Raw genomic sequence first — 20,835 nt, forward strand, 5'->3', positions numbered from 1 at the left:
AAAATTTCTATCAACTCCACTTTTATTTAATTTATTCAGTGCCTTAAGTAAGTACGACGTAGGAATCTACCACACTGACATGTATATTGTGCTTAAACAATGAAAAAATATCATATTACAAAACAATCGTTCATCTTACATTATTTTTATCTTAGGATTTACTACACTTATGTATAGTATTTTGTATAGTTGTTATCTAATATTGAGCAAACAGTATCTTATATTTTACTCCAGAAAATTGTTATCGAACGATTCAATTATTTATACCGATTTTATCATGGAAATTTTGTTTATTCTAGTCAAAGAAATAAATAATCAGTGGTGTAAAGTAAGTATTTAAAAATACGTAATATTTTTGTAATATAGACATGTTCATTCTGAATTGGAATTATGATTATTAATAATTAAAAAAAGAAAGAATTTATTGTACCCATTTGTTTCCTTTACTTACAACTTTACTTCGTTTTCAAGATACTTAATTATATGTATAAAAATAGAACTTTCGATAATAAAAAATTATATAGATATCATGTATATATTCACAATCATGTATGTACAGGAACATATAAACATATACATGATTAAAAAAATTTACTTGGCAACAATAGTAATTCCATAATTGGAGAGACTTTCGTTTTCTCGTATGGAGTTACGTGATGTTTCAATACACTCAAAAGTTTTTGATATAAGAAGGAGTGTCTATAAAAAATGAAAATACAATTTACAATTCTGAAGTTCTAAATAAACTCAAAATTTAAATAAATTAGTACCTGCTTGATGGTTTACATATTGATAAGTGATCTTGCGCAATTTCATAGTATTCACCCACTCCAGGATCTAAAAATATGTATTAAAATATTTGTTTATTGGAAAACTGATGATACGTCAAACAGATTAATATTAATATAATCTTTGAAATCATACCTGCTGAATTAGAAGTAACGAATTGAAATGGAACTTTGAATGCAGTCAATAGTGTAGGTTTTGTTTCGCAAAAACTAACGATTTCCATGGGATACTCCTTCAACATATTCAGAAATTCTTCATGTAACTTCAATAAGTGTGGTGACTCTACACAGAATAGTATCGCTCAACATATATTTAAAACAAATTTAGAAACTATATTCTAGAAATTCTCATATACCTTCGCGAAGTTCTTGTACTTCGATTGATGGCCACACCAGCATTTGTGTCGTTTGTGTCAAAACTGCTACACGAGAACCTCGATGAGGTGTACTATAAAATATTATGCCGCGAGTATTTTTACATATATTATTTTTATCGCCATTTTTCCATTCTATACGGAAAATAATTGTGCATCAAATTTAATTACAACATAAATAATTTATGAAGCAATATTTAATAAGATCAAAAGACGATAAAATTAACCAACCATCGATAAGCATCTTTTTTACTAATAAACCACCCATCGAGTGACATACCCATATTGTTGATCGTGTTCCAATACCCGCAGTTATTAACTTTTCAGTATATTCTGTACTTCTTTCACTCATAGTGGTTCTAAGAAATACAGAGTATGCATAAATTTTGAATACGTGAATCTTGAGTAATTATAACAGAATTATATTTTAGTACTCACATTCTGCTTTCTATGGGGCACGAAGGAGTCCACATCGACAAATTTGTATCATAATTTACTCCAATAATTCGAACAGATGGTACATCTTCGGGTAACCAATCTTTAGGCCAACACTGTGTTCTACACTTTCTGTAACGATCACTATTCTTTATGCAATCATCATCCCTAAAATATTGAATTTCTAAAAACATTGAAATTTTTTAATAAAACAAGTTACTCGTAACAACGTTCTACCCTTTACAAAAATATGGTCCACATGCTCTGTCATTAATATTTTGAGGACAATCATCTAGAACTATTTCAAAATCTTGTCCTAGTCTATCCCATTCATGCTTTCTCAAATCATAAGCTAAATCTCTCAGAAATTCCTGTGATTGTTCACCTATTACGCTCGAAAGAGTATCAGTTCCATTTTCCATCATATAGGGATCTATAAAAGACATCGTTATTGAAATTACTTTTGAACTTACTACATCTCATATTTCATGCTTATTAAATTTAAGCATTATAATTCAGTTAATTGACTGATTAAATATTTTATTAATTACAATACTAACAAACCTACAACCACAGATCCAACTGTATCTGTATCTCTTTGTCTCCATGTTACAAATATACCACCAAGAAGTCCATGTAGAAAAACAACATCTAACTTTGTATTTGTTTTAGTCTTGTGTAGAGGGTGGAGGAGGTAAATACGTCTTGGATATTTCACATGATCATTTTCATCTGTATCTAAATTTGCTAATGCGCGACTTGCGGGTGCTGATAATCGTATATCGGAACTATGAGACCATTCTACCAATGTGCCAATCCATCCTTATAGTCAAAGAATAATGTTCCAGTAAAACATAATATTTCAATAGTAACAAAACTGCAATTTATTTACCTGCTTGAAAAATCTCTTGTAAATATTCAGAATGAAGCGAAATGTTAGAAATTATTTTTGCGAGTAATATATACACGTTAATATTGTCGTTAAAAATTTGCTTTATTATCATAAGAATTGAAAGACCACCAGCATCTACAATGTCTGAAAATAAAAAGTAATTATGTGAAAATATTAATTCTTTGCACTCTGAGAGTCTTTATTAATATGAACAACTAACAATACCAATTGCAATTTTGTGGTGTGACTTCTAAAAATAAAAAAATATTCTTTTTTCCACAAAAATGTATAAATGTCTATAATTTAAATTTTATTCGTATATTTCCTAAATTCAATTTGTGTTATCACAAATGAAACTTAAATTGAGCTATGGTATGTATTATGTTTGCCACCATAGCGATGTTAGTAGAGTGCAAAGGGTTAAAAATCAGACGTAGATGTCCAGTTTAATTACTGTACCTTTACTGTATTGCTCAAGACAAGAATGATGACACAATGCTTGAAGACAATTCTGTAATAATTCCTGATCCCATATTACAACCGGAGCAACAGCCAATCCTATGCTTGTTAAATCGTAATCGAATATCAAACCATCCTGTTTGTTTTATACTTTACAGATAATTACAGTTCTTACAAAATAATTTATACATTAGGGCATTCGAATGTTTAAGCAATGCATACTTACACGATGCGAATCTTTGAATTTCTTATTAAGAAATTGGATTAGACATGGATGTGTATTTTGACATAATGTGTTCAAATAGAGTAGGAAATAATGTACTTTTTCTATCACATCCTAGAAAGAATATAAGTATTCATTGCATACATTGTCCTTAGATAAATGTAAAAATATTGTAAAACTCTATTGTACATACATATAATTTATGTTGTACAAAGTGATATGGCGGCTTTAGGAAAAACCTTAAATCCACATTTGGCATTCTTGCTAAGGTCACTGCCGTTTTGGCATCTAACATTTGAGCAATATGTTGGTAATGCCAATCTGTAATATTTAGATTTAAAATATATTCTCCAGAACTGTTATTGCATAAGGAATAAGAAAATACCTTTTAGATATTTTAAGGAGTTTAATGTATAGATAGCTTTCAAGCGTTCAGGTTTGTTACCATGCTGCGACATATACAATAATTTATATGCCACATTACGGTTTAACGACTTCCACCATTTCATTATAATATGACTGAAAGAAGGAGATTCCTCCGCAATGGATGATTGTAAATTTCTACTCTTTCGAAACATAAATACATCTGAAATTATAATGATCAACAATCTTAAAGACCTATTAGAAGCTACCAAAACTCAAATGTAACTGTACTTAATAATACCTTTAAATCTGGGATTGTCAATATAAATGTATTGCGCACGGGATTGTTCCAGATTCAAGACATTAGTAGGCACACTAGAACGTAAAACTTGTGACGTTTGTCGTAATTGATACAGAAACCAGCAACTTCTACATAAAAAATATAGGTTAGTATTGTAAGTCAATTGAAATTATTATGTTAATTAATACAGTAACTAACCCCATTACGACAATACAAATTCCAGATGATTTTAAATAATATATATATTTTTTATGAGTGTGTATTCCCATTTTACAAGACAAAAAAAGATTCTATAGTATCGCAAAAAACAATATATTTGCATAAAATTGATTCCTTGAAGGATATTTAAAAATACGTTTATATTAAATTAAATGTATTTTTTATTTGCAGTTATAACTAACGACCATTGATATTCTTCAATGTTCTTCAAATGTTCAAACTTTTTTCAATACTCGCGAAAAGTTTTGTCATGAACGTTCAATACTATAAAGATGTGTGACCATGTTATTTAAAAGAAAAAAATATAAATATTGTTTAGTAATATAATTTAATAATATGTTTTCCTACGTGAAGAAATATTTCGATTAATTAAATTTTTGTTTAGTAAGTTAGATTTCCATTTAAATTTACATTTACAAATTTTTTTATAGGTACACCTTTGTATTTATTCAATCGTTCACAACTTATACAATGGACGCGCAAATTTTCGATAAATAAATCAGTTATAGAGTATTAGGCATTATACTAAAAAATTCTATGGATATAAAAGAAATATGTATATAGACACTACGTGTGAATTTTCACATTATTGCAAACAAAGCATTAAGCCAGTATTTCTCAAACTGTAGCTATAAAGTCTTGAAGGTCCACGAACTTGTTAATGTTGAGTCCACAGACTCTCAATAAAAAACAAGAACATCATATAGTGAAATTAAAAAATGCTTCCTGTAATATTTTATTATTATTAAAAACATTCGTTAAACTGCTTTTTGCCGTCAATGGTAAAAATATCCGAAAAGGACCAAGAAAGTAAAAAAACTTTGATACTTGGATCAGTCGAAGAACGACTCGATTACAGTGTTTGGAAACAGACAAAATCAACATGAAGTTTTATAAATTTTTATATGAAGTCTTTTCCTTGCTAGTTTTTTTAGTTTTATTAAAATTCAAATACAAAAACAGATTAAACGTGAAACTGAATCTGAGATTATTACATACCGTGCTTCCACGAGAAGACACAACGTGTTTGCATCCCCACTCCTGTTGCAGTCCGTTGACTCACAGGCATTGGTCGAAAACGGTGACGAAGATCGGTGACAGCCAATCAGCGGACTGTAGCAAGAGTGAGGATTTAAACACGCTGTGCCTTCTCGTGGAAGAACGATACTTTTCAGACATATACACTTAACATCCCTAACTTAATTTCTAAGAAATAGCATCCTCTATCTCATTAGATTTATGTTTGACTAATATTTTATATAGTTTTATTTACAATACATTGATCTGTAGCATATTTAATAATTTTCATTTTATTTCTATTAAAAGAATCAAAGACTGGAAATTTGATTGGATTTTTTGTTTATAATGAATTTTTATATGAAAACAAATAGTAAGAATATTTTGATACTATTCACCGAAGAAAATGAAACCATTAAATTTTATTTCATTAGTGTAATTCTTCCTCAAAGAGTTCGCTAAAAGTATCTTTACATTAAAGGGGGCTGTTAAAAGAAGAAATTTAAGAAATACTAGGGTAGCGTATAAAATATTCGCAACCAATAAGACAATAAATAAATCTACGTATAACTGTAAATACTAAGTCGTAAAAAATACGGGTGCCCAACAAGATAGTTTTTTATCCCCTTATTAAAAGGTTTCACGGGCAGAGAAGGTTTGAGAAACACTGCATTAAGCAATGGAAAGTGGCTGTGAACAGCCAATGCAAACGCGGCTGCGCCCGTATACGACAAGCGGCCTCGAGGCGCTGCTCGCGCACGAAATTTTCGGTCTTTTTGCTTCCCATTTTGTACCGTACAGTACGTCCACCGAAGTACTGACGTTTCGCTGTGCCATCGCATGGCCGACGTGTGCATACCGAGGTTCACTTTCGCGTGGTACCCGCTGTGTCACAAAAATCGTATTTAAAAAGTAACGCTTGTGGCAAACATCAACATTACAGATCCTAAAGTGAGTGAAAGGTGATATACACGGGAGTTACGTTTCATTGGAACAGAACGGGAATTTTCTGCCGAACACGTTCTTTCTGACATAATCCGGTATAAACTGGATCGAAGCAGATTCATCGATAAATGGATTGATCGTTCATTTCAGAGAAAAATTCGTAGATCCGGCCTCTCACATCGACGTGGACCACCTTTCCCAGTCTACGGCCCAGTTGGTGGTAAAAATTTAATTTGGTAGGAACCCGTAAACCGCGACCACGCGACACACGGCGCAGCAATGTCCAACGAGGAGACTTCCGCCGACCGCAATGTCGAGATCTGGAAGATCAAGAAACTCATAAAAAGTCTCGAAATGGCTAGAGGGTAAGTAGGTCGAAATTAACGTTGCCGCGCCTCTTGTTATCAGCTGTTCGATTTTCTATACGCACATATGTTTTAAAGAGTATGCGGTAAGTAGGAAGTAACGGACTTTCGTCTCGCTTTGCAAAAATGAATTGCACGTGACTCAAAAAGGAGAAAATGTTCATAAATATTTCAGATTCCAACAAATGTATTGTGGCATTTATGATTTGTCATTGAATTTGTGTATTGTACCGCAAAAGTCATGATTTTCTTGCTGCGATACTAATACAATCTTATATAAGCAAATTGCTTACATATTAAACAGCATTAAATATATGAATATCTTTCTTTGCAGAAATGGGACTAGCATGATTTCGCTAATTATTCCTCCAAAGGATCAAATATCAAGAGTAAGCAAAATGTTAGCGGATGAGTTTGGAACTGCATCAAATATTAAATCTCGTGTAAATAGACTATCAGTTTTGGGTGCAATCACATCTGTACAACATAGGCTAAAATTATATACTAAAGGTAATTTAATTTTTCTTATTGTTCTAACTTTATTTAATCAAATTCCTTGTGTTAAAAGTTATGCAAATGTTAAGCAAATTTTGTAATTCATGACGTTTTGTTTCACATTCTTACTATCTTTTAAAATACAATTATACTATAGTCTTTATATGAAATATACATTATTTATTTTAGTGCCTCCAAATGGCCTGGTAATATATTGTGGTACCATTGTAACGGAAGAAGGAAAAGAAAAGAAGGTCAACATCGACTTTGAACCTTTTAAACCTATTAATACTTCTCTCTATCTTTGTGATAATAAGGTACTTTGTTATTTATTGTTTTGTAGACAACATTTTTATCTAGACTAAGCGCATTAACGTAAATTTTAATATGCATATAAATATTTTTTAGTTTCACACTGAAGCACTCACGGCATTGCTTGCTGATGATAACAAATTTGGTTTTATAGTTATGGATGGTAATGGTGCACTGTTTGGTACACTTCAAGGAAATACTCGTGAAGTCCTACATAAATTTACTGTAGATCTTCCAAAGAAGCATGGTACATAAATAATTATTGAAATACTTGAGTAGTATGGAAAGAACAGCAAAGATGGCTTTATTAGACACATATTTATTTCAAAATATTTTATTACCTTACCAAATTTAATTTTAGGCAGAGGTGGACAATCGGCTCTCCGTTTTGCTCGATTACGTATGGAAAAACGGCACAATTATGTTCGAAAAGTTGCAGAAGTAGCTACTCAGTTGTATATTAGTAACGATAAACCTAATATTGCTGGTTTAATTTTAGCTGGTAGTGCCGATTTTAAAACAGAACTTAGTCAATCTGACATGTTTGATCCAGTAAGTTAAATATAATAATTATTATGATCACATAAGTATATATTTTAGTTATATAATATAATACTATTTTATTTTATTTTTTTTTAGAGATTGCAAGCAAAAGTTATAAAGTTGGTAGATGTTTCGTATGGTGGAGAAAATGGTTTTAATCAGGCTATTGAACTAGCGGCTGAATCTTTACAAAATGTAAAATTCATTCAGGAAAAGAAATTAATTGGTGAGTGTATATATGTATAGCTATGTAATTTCTGAAAAATTTGTGTAATTATGATTTTATGAAAGAAGATAGAAAAAGTTAAAATTATTTCAAAACTAAGTAACGTGCTGTTTTATTTAGGTCGTTATTTCGACGAAATCTCACAAGATACGGGAAAATATTGTTTTGGCGTAGAAGATACATTAAGAGCTCTAGAGTTAGGTAGTGTGGAAACCCTTATTTGTTGGGAAAACTTAGATATTCAACGATACGTTTTAAAGAACCATACAAACGCAGAGGAGAAAGTTTTACACCTAACACCGGAACAAGAGAAAGACAAAACTCATTTTACTGACAAAGAGGTGCGTTGATTATATTTAATATTTGAAAGTATTACTTGTAAACTATGAACAAGTAATATTGACACTTCTGAATTATATTTAGAGCGGAGTAGAATTGGAACTCGTAGAATGTCAGCCTCTACTTGAATGGCTTGCAAACAATTACAAAAACTTTGGTGCCACCCTGGAAATTATTACAGATAAATCCCAAGAAGGTTCTCAATTTGTAAGAGGTTTCGGCGGTATTGGAGGTAAGTTCACTTTTTACTTGGTTTTGGTGGTCTTAACTTTAACTCGACTGACAGTAATATACATGTGAAACGATGATTTGTATTCGTCTACTCAATGTGTGTACTAACAGAAAAGCGGCTGATTCCATTTTGAATAGCTAGTGACTAACAAGAAACATTCGCGAAGTACCGAAAGACGATTTGGATGAAACTTTAGTAGTTTATAAAGTAGCTAAAAGTAAGAGACACTTCATTTTTTTAGCTATAGTAACTTATATTTAAGAGATTAATTACTCTTCAGTTTCACCCCATTGATGCTGTCTTTTGTGATTCTTTATAATTATTTGAGATACGGAAAAGCTTTTTAAACAAATACTATATAGTTTTTAACGAAAAATAACAGGTTACACGCACTAATACAAATGTTTAATAAAACATTATTTTTATCACCTTCATTTTCAAAGTTACGAACATTTTTGTAACAACAATCATCAAGATAGTATCGAAGGGGTGAAACTTTAGAGAATAATTACATTTCTTAAGCTCAAATTACCGTAGATAAAAAAATATTTATTTTTTAATTTTTACTGCTCTACAAACTAGTAGCAGTTCTTCATCAAAATCGGTGTCGTACACTTCGCAGATGTTTCTTGTAATAGTAAAATGTATAAGTTTAATAGTTTTGTATACCTAAGGAAAATTTTAACTTTTCTTAAAGTGTAACTCAGAATTGGGGATCTTTTTGGACTAGTTTTTTATTTGTGAAAGATATTTAAAGTAAAATCGTAATTCATATGAAAACTTAAATGAGAGTGTGGTATAGAAGTATCAAGAAAGGTCTTTCTCAAGATATTACATGAGCTCGCATATATATATATGTATGTGAAAAGTAAATGGTATTAAAAAACGGTTAGAAACATTATTATTAATTATGGAGTATATCTTGATGCATAGGAATCCTCCGCTACAAAGTTGATTTCCAGTCACTGCAGGCTGATGAGCCTCTTGATGATGTTGACCTCGATGATTACTAATTTCATCTGTGAAATACTCAAAGTTGACCAGGTAGCTCTTTCTCTGTCTTGAGTGCATTCGTTTATATTTCGTGTATCATAGAACATATTACTTTCAGAACTGGACAAATTTATCAAGGCATTTATAACTTTCTTATTAGCATATTATATAAAAAAATGAATAAAATGTTCATATATAATATTATTGTATGTATTATTCAGTGAAAATTAGTAGAATACTAAACCTTTATACGCTAGGTGTAATTAACCATTAGTAATTTAACTAATCATAATATGTTAAATTCTATCTTTACGAGTGTTTCTATTCTAAATACAGATATAATATATTATATCACCTCATAACACAAATAATGTACTCATCATGAAGAGATTATTTTTTATCTTGTAATTATGATTACTTCATTATATTGTAACGTTATTATGAATTATGATAAGACTTCTTTGTTGAATCATTGAAGTTTTATGATATGAACAACAAAACAAATGCATTCAACGTATACTTAAGAACTACCCGATAAATTTGTCCAAAATATTTGCAGTTTCTTCTGTTGGGTTTCTCACTGAATAGTATAGTTCGATACTTCTGTGCAGATCTGTAGAATATATTATATATATATATGTCTCTTCTGATGAGTTTGAATGTGAATATAGATATTTTTAGTTCAAAATTCCGAGGTATAATGTTTATTTTCACAAATAAAAAGCCTGGAAACTTTGCTGTCTTCTTTTTTTTCTTGGTGGTACAAAAATAAAGAAAATCTTGTATATATATGAGATATGGATATTTGTATTTAAAAATGGTGAGTTAAAGTATTTCAATATGTAATTTTTATGTCTTGAACATTACTAGATTTGTTCTTACTACTTAGTGATTATACATTACATTGTTAGCGATTAAAATCGAGTCGTAGACACAATACACAATGATCACTATAATAAAAAAAATTAGTACTGCTTAGTTCTATAAACACAGTTATCTTTATTTCTACAAAATGCATCTTATTCTTAGTTTTGTTGCATATTTACACATTTAAAATCAATTACAACACGGATTATTCATACATATTTTTAATCATTTGTTTACACAAACTAGCATTTTTCCAAGAATTTTGTTTCCAAGACATTATTACGAAAAGTTTAAATTAGTGTAAATAATTTTTATGCCTTATAAAATTATAGACATATGATGTACTAGTGGTATGATAATAAACATTTATAGTTATGATAATGCTTTAGTACGAAGAACAACGATTTATAAGAAATTCGTTTTATAGAAACATGTAGCTCCTGATAGTATTTAATATACAAATAACTTTTCAAACAAATTTAACAAAATTATACAGTATGTGTGAAAAATACGTATATATATATATTTGATTTTCGACATAATACTGAAACCACTATTTCTTATTTTATTCTGCAGTAGATATACCTAGGAAATTTATATCGTTTGCATGCAAGGCTTTTGTCCATGTTTCGTGCAGAACAGTTTTGTCTATGTTTCGTGCAGAACAGTATTTTAATACTATGTACTTCACGAGTATTATTTTAATATTATACTTTGAATATTAAGTGATTTCTTTTACATGTTTTAATTTACATTTTTCTGTGTTTCTGTCCAATATTCCATATGAGTGTAATATTGACATATTGTTTCAGCAAGTCCATCACGTAACTGTTTAATATATCTTTGAAATTTTACTATACATTAGATAAATAAATGTTTACTTTGTCTTCAATATTTGATACATATGAATTACACATTGTATAATCAAATTATCAATTTTTAAGTAATTATTTAAGATACAGATATTATTGTGGATATATATTTTCAAATTAAATTTATAGAAATAATATAAATACAATTTTAACAATATTTTATCTAAAACAAAAGCAAAACTTTTACGATTAAGCACCATACTAATATGTTTTTATATGTGAATGCCTACTGCTTATTTAAAGATATAATCATGTATATTGCTTGCTGCATGTTATGCAATAGGCAAATAGTAATTTCATCATCAAAGAGAAACGACATAGTCTCATATTTTCTGAAAATATTAATAAGACATTACTGTATTACAATAAGTAATATTACTAACAAAATAATATCGAAAAAGCTAAATATTAATTTCTATAATAAAAATAATAAGCAGAAAACTTTGCTGATGGATATGAAAACAATTAAATGAGCATTGTTTATGTAATAAATAGCCAGGCTTTGTTAAGTAGTTAGTGTATTTGATCAAGCATAAGTACTAATTGATGATTTGTTTCTATTAGCTTGCATATTGGGAAAGGTATAGTAATTGCTTTCTACTAATTTAGTGAAACAAGAAGAAGCAGTGAACTTGAGTCTTTATTAAACCCTACTATTGCATTCCTCTAACATTAAACATGTTATTTTTGCTTTAGAATGTTATACATTGTATTAAAGAACCATTATGTTTTCTAATATAGAACTTCCTCTTTCTCTATTGTTTTCTTTATTAGTAAGACTGCTAATATTTAGAAATTTCACTATTTTAATAAGAGGATGTAATATATTGTATTTTCAAAAATATTGACAATTATTTATCTATTTATACAGTATTATATTATAGTGTACTTTTGACTTATACATGTATCATTTTTTGCTGTAGCAATTGTCTTTATATACATAATAGAGTTTATTGCTTGTTTTGCGGAATATTTTTTGTAGCGATAAAGTATTATACATTCCTTTAATTACAATTTTTAAAATATGATATTCATTACATGTATAACATTCACTTACTCTTGTAATATCATTATGTTCCTATGTATCACTTTTATGTTATAATAGCAGTCTCTAAATTCTATTTAATTGCATTATATAATTATTGCAATAACAGTGTTTTTCATAAAACACACTAAATAAATTATTATTCAATTCTAATTCGACCAATCATGTTTTTAAACATGCACTAAATATTAAAATTGTTATACAGAGTGTTCGGCCACCCTTGGGAAAAATTTTAATGGGAGATTCTAGAGGCCAAAATAAGACGAAAATCAAGAATACTAATTTGTTGTTGGAGGCTTCGTTAAAAAGTTATTAACGTTTAAAGTTCCGCCCGCATTGAATTTTTTTTCTAGAAAGTGGGTAGGATTTCGGGGGTATGTGTATTCACCAAAAATAATTGTAATTGATCCCCGCAACCAAAAATAATTTTTTTAGAACGTTTTGAAAAATTTCTTTTTCGTCGAAAAATTTAGGCACCTACTCGAATTTTTTTCTCAAAAGTGGGTAGGATTTCGGGGGTAGGTCTATTCACCAAAAATAATTGTAATTGAGCCCCGTAATCAAAAATAATTGTTTCAGAATGATTTGAAATTTTTTAATCATTTTTTAGTGAAGCCTCAATCAAGAAATTGATATTCTTGATTTTCGTCTTATCTTGGCTTCTAGAAATTCCCATTAAAATTGTTCCCATGGGTGACCGAACACCCTGTATTTTTTTAACAATTGAAAAACACTGTAAGCAATATGTTATGCATGATTAATAATTATCATATCAATGCTATTTATGATTATATTTATACAGATAATTAATCATACATTCTATTTGAATAACTAGTTCACAAAACTTTCTTTAATATAGTATCATTTATAATATATTAAAAAGATAATTTCGTTTATTTTTGTTCACTCGTCATAGTAATGTATATCGATCGAATTCGTATCTACTAAAGTAGTATTTCGAAATATGTATTTTACAGGTATATTGCGGTACAAAGTGGACTTTCAGAGTATGCAGTTGGAAGACGTTGAAGTTGATAGTTTTGATCTGGATGACTATTAAATTCGTGACTCAACAGACAGTTCTTTTAGCTTCAGAGGAAAACATATACCTATGTTTCTCCTTGCATCGTATTCAAGAGAGGCACATAGAAGGACGTGATTATAAAATTATCATATGATGCAACACACATACATCATGAAATTATTCATTAGAGTTCATTCAAACAATTTGCAATCGATACACAAAAGTGAGAAGCACAACATGTGGCGCGCTAATAAGTAATACATGTCCATGAAGAAAAGAGGCAACTCGAAGACTGTGACACTTAATTAAGCCAGCTTGATACCTGCCTATCTCACACAACATTACCTTATATTACAATTATATTCTTGAATTATTCACATGGATTTATTTAAATAATTTACACGCGCTGCAGAGTTGCATACGTTTGTACAGTACATAAATTTGAGACATCATAATTTTGTATCAAATTGATATTTATCATCTCATCGTGAATTTATGATAAAAAGAAGTACTCTAACAACACGAGGATGTAGCGTTATTTTTGTTCAGACACAATCACGAATAAGTTGTAATAAACTGATTATCATAAACATGAAGTTGCGTATCGTGCATTCTATACCAATTACTAAATTCATATGAATAATGAAGAGTTTTGTACATAGACTTAAATTTTTAATGGCACTGTTGCCTTAGACATAAGTTAAGGTCGCGTAATATCCCGGGAAAATAAAACCTTTCCGTCTCATCGAGTGATACACATATAAACATAAGAAATGATTTTCGTAATCTGTATTAACTTCGCTGACTTTCGACTCTTATATTTTGTACACTCAGGATTGTATATAACAAATGCTTCGCATGTGTATCGAGATATCTCTTTGATTGTCACAACGGTGCACTCCATTAGTAAAGACGTATCTTCTGCAATATTTAAGTGGCAGTAATTTAAAAAAAAAATATTACAAAATTATTTTAACATTGTTAATTCAACTTGCTTATTCATATGCCTTTGTAATAAACAATAATATGTATGTATAAATGTGAGAAGAATGAAACGTGCAATTTTGGTGAAGTATCTTTTATGAAATATCGCTGTATAGTAAACGAAGGTTCTTGTGAATGTTGTGAAATCTTTTGGTGAAAATAATGTATTGTTAATTAATAGTATAATTAGGTTATTTATACTATTATACAGTATGTGATGCAGGGGGTAAAGCTTTATGAAAACTTCATCAAAATAGAACGTTCAATAAAAGATGATCTGGCTTATGGTATGTGCACAACGAATTCCGAATGATGGTTTAAAAGTATTGTATCTGTGTATTGTCTTCAAGACACTGATGTGTTACATGCCGGCTTAATGTTTCTTTAAATTTTTATATGTAAACCTTTTTTCAATAGGTATCTAGCTAATTATTTATTACTATGTCGGTGCGATTATTTCTTCTGCAAGGCAGAAGTTTGTTTTAAGTATGCAAGTCCTAGTTCTGTAAGAACACGATAAACATTAGAGAGAGACTAGGAAAAGCCGTGTAATCTTTGTAATCTTCTTTTACTCTTTTAAGGTGAGAGTAAAAATGAGGAAGCGAGCGTGCGGTGGAGCGCATGAAAGCAAAAGAGACGTCGTCCATACATCTCATTTAAACGAATCAATGACGTACTTAGATTATGGCTTGCCTATGATCTCTTCTACAAGCATAGTTGTATAATATGCTAACAAATTTATCATTTTTTGGCAATCTTATTCTCGTGTATTGCACTAGTTAAATATGTTTGTTCCTTTCAAAAGTTACTTTATATCTGACAAGGCAATACAAAGATGTAATCGTTATAAGATTTTGCTTAATCAAATTTCTCAAAGTACGGATTTAATACCTCATATTTTATATGTATTATGTGCGTATAGTACACTTGTGCGACATCCTAAAGATTTAACTCGTTTTCACCGAGGTGACCACGAGAATATGTAGAGTTATGGATTTCACGTTAAAGATTGGGTGTTGGCCGTACCTTAATACACAATCTATTAAAAATGTTTTGTGAAGTGATAAAGAGGGATATTGAAATAATGATTTATATGATTACAAAGCAGCAACACGCGAATAGTTTATATGAAATACATTCTTATTATAAAGATACAAGTTATTACCTTGGAAGAATACATATTATTAATTGATCTATATAATTGCCTTTATTTTTAAATCGTTAATTTATAAATGCACACAGTGTAAAAAAGTGTTTCATCGCAATTATCATACGTAGATTTTACACCTTTAGATCGGTGGAGATATCTTTAAAAAACTTCTTACAACCTCGAAATTCAAGTTTAAATTTTGCTTTATACGTATTGTTCTCTATTCTTTATAAGATATAAACTTATCAATAGAATCACGTGTCTCAAAGTTACTGTTTCGTTAAAAATTGAGGAATATTGTTATCTGTGAGATGACGTCTGTAGATTTCTTAGATTTTTGTCTTTAGAGTACGGTAAAAGATTTGTTAGATCGGGCCAACAAAAATGGTATATTCAACGATTAAAAGCGCATATAAATGACGTGTTATATCGATTACAGAATATTTTAGACCTTGACCAACGAATTCTTAACAAAATAAAGTCCAGATTACAAATGTGTTTGCAAAGTAATGATTAGTATATGAAACATTAATGAAAATTGATACATTTCTTGATTTCGAGCAAGATATAGAAGATAAACATTTTTAAAAATTTATAAAGACTCACACGCGTAAGCGTGAATGTTTACATTTAATTATTCAATAATTATTAAAACAATTAAACTTCGACCTATAGTTATTTTGATAAGTTTGGTTTTTGCGATAAGTATAATACGACAAATTTTGCAAGAAATTTTTTTTAATTGATATCCATCAATTTAACCCTCCGGTAGACGCGGCGTTGCTATTATGAAATCTTAACTTTTGGGTCAAATAGATAGAAAAACTTTCAAATGAGAAATAGAAAAAGGTCCGAAGCTGATCTGATCACAGGGAGAAAGGTTTTTGGCGCGCCTGGCGGAAGGTTGAGGTGTAGAATCCACTTATGATAGCCACTGCAAAACATTTTTTATATCCTGTATATCAAATTTTGCGCTTATTTTTATTTCTGTAATAATTTCAATATGCATGATAATGTGTACTGTTTCCTTTTTTTTAGAAACGCGAGATTATAAAAATAATATTTGGGTTAAATTTTTTTTTAAATGACGCAGAAGTATAAAACGATAAAATGTATCTGCATTTCATTAACAATACTAGGTAATTGCTTGACGATTAACCATTATTTCTAATCTCCCTTTTTTCACATAGGCATTACTCAAAATTTATACAAGAAGAATTAACGTATCGTTAATATCAAAGTCTAATGAGAATTTGAGTAGAATAGTATATGAAGAAAAATGAATAATAAGTGAAAATACAATCTATGTTTCTCATGCAAATAAGTTGCTATTAGAGCCCGGAAATGTCACGATAACATATATTTTCGCGGGGCATTTTCAGAATAAATAAACAGAAATGTCAAACATATACAATAATACTTTAATAAGTAGCGATAGTGATAGAATATAGAAAAACAATATTCAGTACACTTGCCCCGTGATGGTTTGGTGATTAGAGATATTTCCGGGTTCCGATTATAACATCTCTTAACATTTACGATTTCATTAATGCTTCCCTTTTTATAAATATACGTAAATTTCAGTTATGTAAATTAGTGAAAAAGCATGAAATTTTAAATTATTGGTAAGACATGTTTGCCTACACAATAAGGTGCTGTTGAATAGAGAAATTACTTTTTTCAATCTACTGACAAACTGCAGTCGTATGGGAAAAAAGAAAATATTGGCATAGTACAATAAAAAGGAGTATACAGCGGGATATATTTTATACCATTTTTATATACCTGGTTGTATCTAGATACTTTTACTTACTATGTACATTTGGATGAAAAGGGTTGAATGTATTTATATCTTCAACTACTTTAAAAATAATTTTAATCTTGTAATATTGAAGTACATACACATACGAACAAACATACACACACACACACGCACACGTTATAGTTTCATCGTCATGATTTTTTTATATTTGTATATATCATAAATTGGACACTATTGATATTAGGGACAATAAAATCAAATATATGGAGTTACTTATGCTTGTAAGATACAATATAAAAATCTAGTATATATATATATATATAAAATTTTAGAAAAAATTAGTTTTATTTACAGTATTTTATAAATTTGAATTTACTATTTATAACATTATTTTATTTATCGTCTTTATCTGGTACTAAAAGATTAAGACTGGCATCTTTAGTCACTGATCCTAGATGGGATTCCTCATCTCCACGTATAGATAATGGGTTAACAAGGATATTTGTTTTTCTTTCATCCATCATTGCAGCTCTTGTCCAATTTGAACTGCCGCATTTTATACAACTATGCGAAGGTATTCTGTCTAAACTTACTGTTCTATTTCCACAATCTCCGCATTTAAAGAATCTTTTCATTGCATCGGTGACACGCAATGGATGTTTCTGCTCTTTACACATGTCAGAAGCAGAAAATGATGTATACTTACAAACTAAACATTTAACGGCTTTGCAAGAGACTTTATAAGTGGTCAACATCTTCTCTTCCATTTTTTCTTTCATTTCTAACTTATTGAAATATTTTTCCTTCTCCTTCTCATAAGATTTTTCAATAAGATCAGTGTGAGCAGATTTAGCTTGCATCAGTTCTTGAAATTTGTCTGATAAGAGATTTGGTTTTTTTGTTACTTGTTCCACGCAAATCTCTGATTCCCTAATTCGTTTTTTACCTTTTTCCATCTTTTCTTCCTTATTCAACCGTACTTTGTTAGGATCCTTAGGTTTAATTTTTCCGTTTTCTTGAACCCATTTAATTGCATTACTTTTAACTGTGTTAACTTGTTTTTTAGTGATTGGTGCTGATAAATCGATGGTTCCTTTAAGGCAACCAACACCTAAACGAGGACTCGAAGGCGAAGAAGAAAGCATATTTAAATTTTTGTTCTCTACATCATTTTGTTTGCAGGCATATGATTTCAATAATGCAGACGATAAAGGTACATCTTTTTTTTCAGATGATTGAGACAATACAGCAGCTTTCCAACCCCTCGATTTGTGCATCTGTTCAAAGTTTTTTTTCATTTGTTGTTCAGGTAACTTCCTTTCGTTCATCAATTTTGTACCTATTGTATTTTCAATCTTTTGACAACCTGAAAGTAATGCTAAACGTTTGGCATCTTTTTCTTCCAATTGTTTACTTCTTACAGCGAGTACACCATTAAATTCTGGCCAATTATTATTAAGTGGTTTTCGTTGTTGAGATTTGTTCTTTGATATTTGCGTTGAAAATTTCTGTGTATTACTAAACGATTGAAGTTCAGCTCTTCGAGAGCACTTCTTATATTCTTTCTGAACATGATACACACAAAATTCACAACGACCAGTATTTATAATATTGGTACAACGATCGCCATTCTTTCTCGTCGATTTACATTGTCCCATATCTTTAGATTTACCAAGAATCATGATTCTTTGAGGATTAGTAACAGATAATGTAGCTAAGTCAGAAGATTCTTTAGATTCTAGGATATTGGGATTAAGAATGCCTACTACAGTTCCAACAGTAGTTTTCCAAAACATTTTATATGCACTACCGAACATGAAAAGGCACACTGTACTTACATTTTCAGATAGATCGCTTATTTTCCATATGCTATACATACTACCTTTTTGAGAAGTTTTTGGAAGAGATTTATTTATTAGTACACCTGCAATTACCCAATCGCTATCTGTTTTTCCTGTGTTAATATGAACTTTAATTTTTGATACCGATACTGGTATTTTACCATTCATACGTGCTTTCAATTCTACGGAAGACACTGTTGGAGTAACGATTCTTAATCCAAAGAATGGATCACTGTAAACATCTTTCTGCGTAAGACTATTATTAGTTGTTGCATTTACATTTGTACTCTGTTTTGTGGCGCTAAAATCAAACGTTTTACTACTTGTTTCGCGAGATAGGGGTTTATCTTCATATATATTAGAAGAATCCTTCTTCAATAAGGATTTCACATCACGGCCATAATTGGAATATATTTGTTCTTCGAAACAACGTTTATCTTCATCGTCTGAAGAATCAAGAGTGTCATCATAAATTTCACTCTTCTCTTTCTGCTTAATTTGTTTGGTTTCATCGATTAGTTCAGGTGTACTATCTAAGAAATTAAAATTCAATTCCTTCAGGGCTTGTTTTGGTGGTAATACTTCATTTTCTTCAGTTTCCTCTGTATCATTATTAGCTAAAAGGTCATTCAAAATATCACCTACGTCAGAATCACTGTCATTATCCATTTCAAATACCTGAAATCAAATTGCATATTGTAAAACTTTTACAAATTATACTAATCTTTATTATGTTAAGTAATTTATTACCTTTTGTTATTCAAGATTACACAAATTAATTTATACTCGTCACATAAACAACTATATTGATCGTCAATAAAAGTTATACTTTTATTAATTTTGTCAATTAACTCAACATGTTATTTCCTTTACCATTAATAAACACTAGGTTACTGATATCACATTTGACACTGGTGACCACCGATTTCGGTATACTTTTAGCCATTTTTCCCGCCGTTTCTTAATAAGAAAGCAAGCCGTATTTCCATTAATACATTTGTAAACCTCGCTTTCGATTTGCTGCATATTTACAGACAAGTGTAATATACGATAAATATCGAAATTTATGTTTCAGTGGAAAAGATCGATATTATTCTCATTTTAATAAGTATAGTTCCGTTAATGATTTGGAATCTGGTTAATACATAGTTTACACTGGTTAACCAATAGAAGGAAACACCCAGTAATTTATTAACACGTGAACTAATATTTGTACATTAGGAAACAATAGTACTACGTATTTGTACTTCACAAGGTAATAATTAATTTGAATAATGACTTAATACTTTCGAATATCTGGAAAGAAATTAACTTTTTTTTGATAACAATAGAATATTAATATTGGAGTTTGGTATGAGTCTGATATAAATGATTTTATGTAAAATATTTTGTAATTAATCAATTACATTGAGAAAAGGAAAAAAGGATATTGATAATATCTGTATATTATCGAAGTATTAAAGTATTATTTTGAAATATGTGTTGCAGAAGAATCGTCGAAGTAATTTTTAAATGCCAAATTTCGTTTTTCTAAATAATACTTCGCAACAATACATCGAGTTTACAGTGTCAACATAAATGTTCGTTAACTGCACGTAATCGAGAGTCGAGTTTTATTCAATATCGGTGAGCGATTTCTCTAGTGCGGAGATTGCTTTTAGTAATTCGTTGCGCGAAAATCGATCGGTTTATAAAATATTTATTTCAAACGTTGCAGTCGAGCTAACGTACGTCGGAATTATTTCTGCGGAGTTGTACGCAGTACCAAA

At 29.8% G+C, this 20,835-nt stretch overlaps 3 protein-coding genes across 8 annotated transcripts; 1 reads left to right on the forward strand and 2 right to left on the reverse strand.

Annotated features, from left to right (window-relative positions):
* Positions 1-15: 15 nt before the first annotated feature.
* Positions 16-4,560, reverse strand: LOC143341017 (protein SERAC1). Its single transcript, XM_076763524.1, has 15 exons — positions 4,034-4,560; positions 3,836-3,963; positions 3,557-3,757; positions 3,365-3,492; positions 3,175-3,285; positions 2,949-3,084; positions 2,490-2,633; positions 2,162-2,419; positions 1,835-2,030; positions 1,601-1,765; positions 1,394-1,521; positions 1,145-1,297; positions 925-1,071; positions 771-837; positions 16-699 (listed from the first exon to the last, which is right to left on the reverse strand). Exons 1-15 carry the CDS (start codon positions 4,102-4,104, stop codon positions 582-584), a joined length of 2,151 nt encoding a protein of 716 aa, XP_076619639.1. The 5' UTR covers positions 4,105-4,560; the 3' UTR covers positions 16-581.
* A 1,253-nt stretch (positions 4,561-5,813) lies between these two features.
* Erf1 (eukaryotic release factor 1) lies at positions 5,814-17,223 on the forward strand. Of its 5 annotated transcripts, none has more exons than XR_013080106.1 (12): positions 5,814-6,022; positions 6,167-6,381; positions 6,716-6,891; positions 7,066-7,193; positions 7,285-7,435; positions 7,550-7,740; positions 7,828-7,957; positions 8,078-8,298; positions 8,381-8,528; positions 9,462-9,572; positions 9,640-11,841; positions 13,283-17,223. XR_013080106.1 is itself a non-coding variant. In XM_076770573.1 (12 exons), the coding sequence occupies exons 2-10, from the start codon at positions 6,296-6,298 to the stop codon at positions 9,539-9,541; spliced, it is 1,311 nt and encodes a 436-aa protein (XP_076626688.1). In that variant the 5' UTR covers positions 5,814-6,022; positions 6,167-6,295; the 3' UTR covers positions 9,542-9,572; positions 11,825-11,841; positions 13,283-17,223. The 5 variants fall into 5 exon arrangements, 3 of the variants coding, with proteins under 3 accessions (XP_076626688.1, XP_076626800.1, XP_076626557.1); XM_076770573.1 differs by having other exon boundaries at positions 11,825-11,841; XM_076770685.1 differs by lacking the exon at positions 9,640-11,841.
* Positions 17,224-17,324: 101 nt separating this feature from the next.
* Positions 17,325-20,032, reverse strand: Mcm10 (minichromosome maintenance 10 homolog). Of its 2 annotated transcripts, none has more exons than XM_076770314.1 (2): positions 19,853-20,032; positions 17,325-19,744 (listed from the first exon to the last, which is right to left on the reverse strand). In XM_076770314.1, the coding sequence occupies exon 2, from the start codon at positions 19,733-19,735 to the stop codon at positions 17,618-17,620; it is 2,118 nt and encodes a 705-aa protein (XP_076626429.1). In that variant the 5' UTR covers positions 19,736-19,744; positions 19,853-20,032; the 3' UTR covers positions 17,325-17,617. The 2 variants fall into 2 exon arrangements, with proteins under 2 accessions (XP_076626429.1, XP_076626336.1); XM_076770221.1 differs by having other exon boundaries at positions 19,817-20,032.
* Positions 20,033-20,835: the final 803 nt, after the last annotated feature.

This window comes from Colletes latitarsis, chromosome 1 (genome assembly GCF_051014445.1).
Source record: "Colletes latitarsis isolate SP2378_abdomen chromosome 1, iyColLati1, whole genome shotgun sequence".
Taxonomy (NCBI): Eukaryota; Metazoa; Arthropoda; class Insecta; order Hymenoptera; family Colletidae; genus Colletes; species Colletes latitarsis.